Source organism: Bombina bombina, chromosome 6 (assembly GCF_027579735.1).
Source record: "Bombina bombina isolate aBomBom1 chromosome 6, aBomBom1.pri, whole genome shotgun sequence".
NCBI lineage: Eukaryota > Metazoa > Chordata > Amphibia > Anura > Bombinatoridae > Bombina > Bombina bombina.
This window is the reverse complement of record NC_069504.1, coordinates 165968190-165973906: the sequence shown is the minus strand read 5'-3', so window position 1 is coordinate 165973906 and position 5717 is coordinate 165968190. Positions and strand designations below refer to the sequence as shown.

General features: G+C 35.3%; 1 protein-coding gene across 1 annotated transcript in view; it reads right to left on the bottom strand.

Moving 5' to 3' along the window:
* Positions 1–3581: 3581 nt before the first annotated feature.
* The window catches only part of LOC128664991 (V-type proton ATPase subunit S1-like), a 97151-nt gene continuing 95015 nt past the window's right edge, over positions 3582–5717 (bottom strand). The window contains exons 9-10 of the mRNA XM_053719768.1: positions 5610–5717; positions 3582–4271 (exon numbers count right to left, since the gene is read on the bottom strand). The exon at positions 5610–5717 is cut by the window's right edge and continues 133 nt beyond it. Coding sequence (XP_053575743.1) covers positions 4062–4271; positions 5610–5717 — 318 coding nt within the window. The 3' untranslated portion in view covers positions 3582–4061. The remainder of the gene's footprint in view (positions 4272–5609) is intronic.

Genomic DNA, 5717 nt, shown 5'->3' with positions numbered 1-5717 from the left:
ATTATATTAAAGTTAGGGGTGTTAGGGTTAGGCTTAGGTTTAGGGGTTAATATATTTATTTAGTGTTAGTGATGTGGGAGGCCAGAGGTTTATGGATTAATAACTTTAGTATAGTGGCGGCGACATTGGGGGCAGCAGATTAGGGGTTAATAAGTGTAGTTAGGTGGCGGCGATGTTAGGGACAGCAGATTAGGGGTTAATAAGTGTATGTAGGTGGCGACGACATTGGGGCAGCAGATTAGGGGTTAATAATATTTAACTAGTGTTTATGATGCAGGAGTGCAGCGGTTTAGGGGTTAATATGTTTATTATAGTGGCAACGATGTCTGGAGCGGCAGATTAGGGGTTAATAATTTTATTTTAGTGTTTGCGATGTGGGAGGGCCTTGGTTTAGGGGTTAATAGGTAGGTTATGGGTGTTAGTATACTTTGTGAAACTTTAGTTATGAGTTTTATGCTACATCTTTGTAACGTAAAACCCATAACTACTGACTTTCAGTTTACGGTACGGATCTTGTAGTTATAGGCTGTACCGCTCACTTTTTGGCCGGACAGGCAAACTCGTAATACCAGCGCTGTGGAAGTCCCATTGAAAAAGCACTTTTTAAAAAGTGCGGTAGTTACGTTGCGTGACAGCCAAAAAAGTGTGTGGTACAGCTGTACCTACAAGACTCATAATAGCAGTGGTAGTGAAAAACCAGCGTTATGAGGCTTTTTCACTCATAACGCAAAACTCGTAATCTAGCGGATAGTTAATAAGAGGACTAGACTCCTAAAAGCTATAAATAGAAAGATTTCCTTAAAGAACAAAATATGTTCAAATAAAAAATAAGGAGAATTTTCAACAAACTGTCTGATACAGGAGCCTTTGAGCCAAAGAAACCTTCATCAGTAGAATAAACTTAACTATGCTGTTGGTCAGAACAAAATTAACTAAAACAATTTTGAAAAGACCTTGTAAGTTTACTTAAAGGCATAATAGCAGTCATAACCTTTTATGATATAAGCAACAACATGTGATGTTTGCAGATTAAATCAAGTACATGAACTGAATATGTAAAAAACAGTAAATGTCATTGTACATGTAGAAACATTGCTAGCATAAAACATGATAAATAAATGCCACATAACTGAGCTGAAGAAATGACAGCTTAAAAAAATGAAAAGAACACACTTAGCTTTGTAGAATTGTGTTCCAAGGCATAATAGTTTCTATAGTAACATCAGAGATAGGATCAGAATGAGACATCTCACAAAATGTAACAGAAAAAGAAAAATAACATTAGGCAAAACATTCAATTTCCACAATGTAACAGTTTCAGTGGAGAAAAACAAAAGCAGGCAAAATGGCTTTCAAAGTTCATGAAAACAGCGAGCAATAGAGGGAGAGGGGTAAAATAACAAAAAGTTGGCGCCAAGAATGACGCATTATGCAAAACACACACCAGGAAATGACACAACTTGCATCATAAACGCAATTTCATGCCAAAACAACTAGCATCAACAAAGAGGCAGGAAATTACGAAATTTGCTCCACCAAAGGCGCAACTTTGCACCAAAAAATTGTGGGCTAAAAATGACGCAATAAAAAAACAGCATTTTGCGCCCTTGCGAGCCTAGATTTGCCCGCGAAAAAAAGAGAGTCAAATTAGAAAAAGACTGAACCCCAGGTAAGAAAAAAGTTTATTTAAACTTCCCAAACATGATCCCTATACTGAAACTGTTTAGACTGCAAAAGGAAATACACATAAACCTGACTCATGGCAAATCTAAGTAAAAAAAACAAAACATATATTTAAAACTTTATATTAATACATAAAGCCCCAAATCATAGCTGAGAGTGTCTTAAATAATGGTACATACTTACCGAAAGACACCCATCCATATATAGCAGATAGCCAAACCAGTACTGAAAACTATCGCAGGGGTAATGGTATATAAGAGTATATCGTCGATCTGAAAAGGGAGGTAGGAGATGAATCCCTTCGACCGATAACAGAGAACCCTTGAAAAGATTTCCCATGAGGAAAACCATAAAATCAATAGGCAATACTCTCTTCACATCCCTCTGACAAACACTGTACTCTGAGAGGAATTGGGCTTCAGAATGCTTAGAAGCGCTTATCATAGAAGAAATCATAAAAAAAACAAGCACAAACTTACTTCACCACCTCCATAGGAGGCAAAGTTTGTAAAACTGAATTGTGGGTGTGGTGAGGGGTTTATATTTGTAGGCATTTTGAGGTTTGGGAAACTTTGCCCCTCCTGGTAGGATTGTATATCCCATACGTCACTAGCCATGGACTCTTGCCAATTACATGAAAGAAATTAATTCCGCTGTTAGTCCTGATCACCAATTGCAAATTCTGAAATCAATGTAATTGTATATTTATATGTATATTTATTCACATTCTTATTTACGTGTGTATGTTATAAAAGACTAAGCGCAGAATTGTTTTTTGGTTGACTTCTCTAGCAATAACATTATGTAGTATGACCTTCTTCTAAATAGACATTTTTTTTGGATGAGAATACTTGTAAAATGACTGTGTGTGGTTTGGAAAGATAGGAGTTCTGTAGTAAGAGTCACTGAAACCTTTGTAAATATTCCTGGAAAAGCAGAAAACCCAAAAGGTAGGCAATCAGAATTTCCATGGTGAATCTGATGAGCAACAGAAACTGGAATATTCAAATATGCATCTTGACATGCGGATTAGCAGTTAGCAATAGAGATGACATACTGCAATTGTGTTTTTCCAGGTTTGTTCAAAGTAGGAACATCTAATACAGGTCACCAACAAAGCTCTTTCTTGGGAACCAAAAAGAAACTGGAGTTAACACCCAATTGTTGCTAAGGTAGAAATTTCTAGATCGCTTGGCTGTGAGAAATATAAAACATAATTCAGAATAATTAACTTCTGCACAATATCATAAACGGTCAATTTGAAATAAAAAAAAAGTTAACAAAGCATTAATTATAGAAGGTGAACATTTTCTGATCACATCCAGAAAAAAATAAAATATCACAAATCCATGCTATTTTTAATTCTCAAAACAATAAATCTTATGCTGACTTTGTATGGACTTTTTTTTTTAGAGAGACACACTCTCTCAGGAACAAACACCAAGTCAATAACTTCTTAGCTTGTTCTATGGCTAATTACAACTTGGGTGCAGCTTCTTTTAGCCCAATAATGCTTTCACAGAGAAGAACTTTTCTGAAGTATATCAGTGTGATCCTGCCTAGTAAGGTCAGTCCAGCCCAAAATACCAGGCAATCCCTCTCTAAACAAGCAACGTGGCAACCCCAGAAGATCGTTTTGGCTATATTCTTCTAAGCACATTGGGCAATGAGTCCACGTCTGGTTTCCCCCTTAGTGAGACTAAATATATAAAGAAAGAGAAGCACACTCTCAGGAATGAACACCAGCTTAATAACCTGTTAGCTTGCTCTGTGGCGATTTACAACATGGGTGCAATACACACACACATACAAACGCTTTTTTGTACGTTTGTGTGTGTGTGTCAGTATGCGTATAAAAAGTGATTTTGTGAATAATCAAAATAATATTAGTACTTGGCTCTTTTCTATGAGTTTATTAAGTTTATTCACTTACAATATTTCTTAAAGAATAAATCCGATTACACTTTTGATAAGTTTACAACAAATAGGGTTTCAAATAAAAATCATAGGAAACAATGTTTTCTTATGGGAAAAAAAAAAAAACATTATTACAATTTATAAAAAGCCACAGATAACAACTAAATAGTAAGGTTCATTTTTTTTCAAAAAATCGCCACTAAATTAGTAGGATCAGTAAATGAAACCAAACTAGTCATGACATTCCCAGTTTCCATCCACTTTTTTAAATTAAATATCATGCTATAAAAATTATATTAATTATTTAACATTTTTACACATTAAAAAGAACCCTGTGAGAACTAAACACTTGTCTTTTTTTCCCAATAAGTAATGCTTGGACATTGTTTTTAGATGCTTTAGCCTAAAACAGCTGTAACTACAGTTCTATACTATGTGGCAGTGCAACTTCAGTAGAGATATTATTCTGTTTGAGGAACAGATAAGGCTGGACCTTTTGGATCATCAAATTTATCATTTGTTGTTAGTTGCATAATCATGAAAACTCCATATGCCAGGATCCATAATAAAACTAATGAGGATACAAGACCCATCCATATTCCAGCAGAAAAAAAGCCAGTGCAGTCACTGGCATAAGAAAAGATGCCGTCCTTAATATTGAATCCTTGTATCTGTAATAAAAATGACAACTATTAATTCTAGAAGTTTTTTTGTTTTTAAAAGTACATGAAAACAAAGTATTTCCAAACAACACCATCTAATGAGCTGATTTGGCATTTGTTTACACCTTTAATGGTATAATAATAGAAGGAAAAAAAATTGTTGGAATTCTGACAATTGAATGCAACATAACCACTGCAGACTTCCTAACTGACCCTATTTGAGAGGGACAGTCCGTAACTCTGAGCTCTGTCTTGCTGTCCCTCTGAGAAAGCAATAAGTCCCTATTTACAGATTTTCCTTAGCTCTGCCAATAGACCACACAGACACGGCCACAAACCACCAGACACACCAACCAATTGCAAGGCATGCTCATAATCCCACCCACTATCCACCTTTCACACATCCCCCATCTAACATGATTCCACCTAACGAACAGCAACAGCCCCATTCAACCTCACAAGTCCCTAATACCTAGCCACAAATGTTGGGTGATATTCTATTACACTACATAACCTTCCCATTTAAAAGTGCACTAGATACAGTATATTATTTAGCTAGATTAAAACTGCCAAACTTCTATTCCAGAGAGAAACACACATCCCACAAGCTATGTTATTCCTTTCATACTATATTATTTTTCTCTTAGAACTACTAAGGAAAAGGCATCTTATGTAATATTGTTTTATGCTTGTAAGTATATGCTCATTTCAATTTATGAATGTAACCAGTGATTCATTGATATGCTATGTGACACCTTTCTTTTTTTCTTTTTTAGCATTTTAAAATCTCTCTATAAATATTGTTCTCTTTAAGAAGAACCTTTAAGTCATGTGGGCTGTAGCACTGACTAAATTTTTCATAGCACCACATGTAAGAGACATTTTTAGATGTTGCTCAATCAATCTAAAAAAGCTACTCACAGCATTGTGACATCACATTTGCCCCATAGGCTTCTGCTAGACCTTTTAAGACTACAGGCCATTGATTGAGTAGAGAAGAAATTTAAAACTGGGATCGGCAGTGACCCAGAAAGGGAGCAGGCTATGGTCTGTATTTCAATCGTAATGTGGATGACAATAAGGTGGTGTCATGATTTCAAGGAGTTAATGTCCTTAATAAATGGCTACAGCAAAATAACAAAAATGTCATTGTTTTGCAGTTTTTTATTTAACACTATTAACAGGTTTAATCACTTCTGAAATGTGGTGATTGGCAAAAAAAACCCTGTAATGTCCCTTATGCAATATGGGAGATATCCCCACCTGTGCTTTATATTTATATAAACAGTTTAAAATCTAGTTTCCAGGATAACACCGTTTATATGTGTACTGAAATCATATACTTACTTGAAATTCAGAAATAAAAATATCCCAGTTTTTTGCATCAGGAGTAGATACATCTGGGACTAATGTTTCTCCATATAATTCACTTGTTCCAATTTTCTGGCAATGATA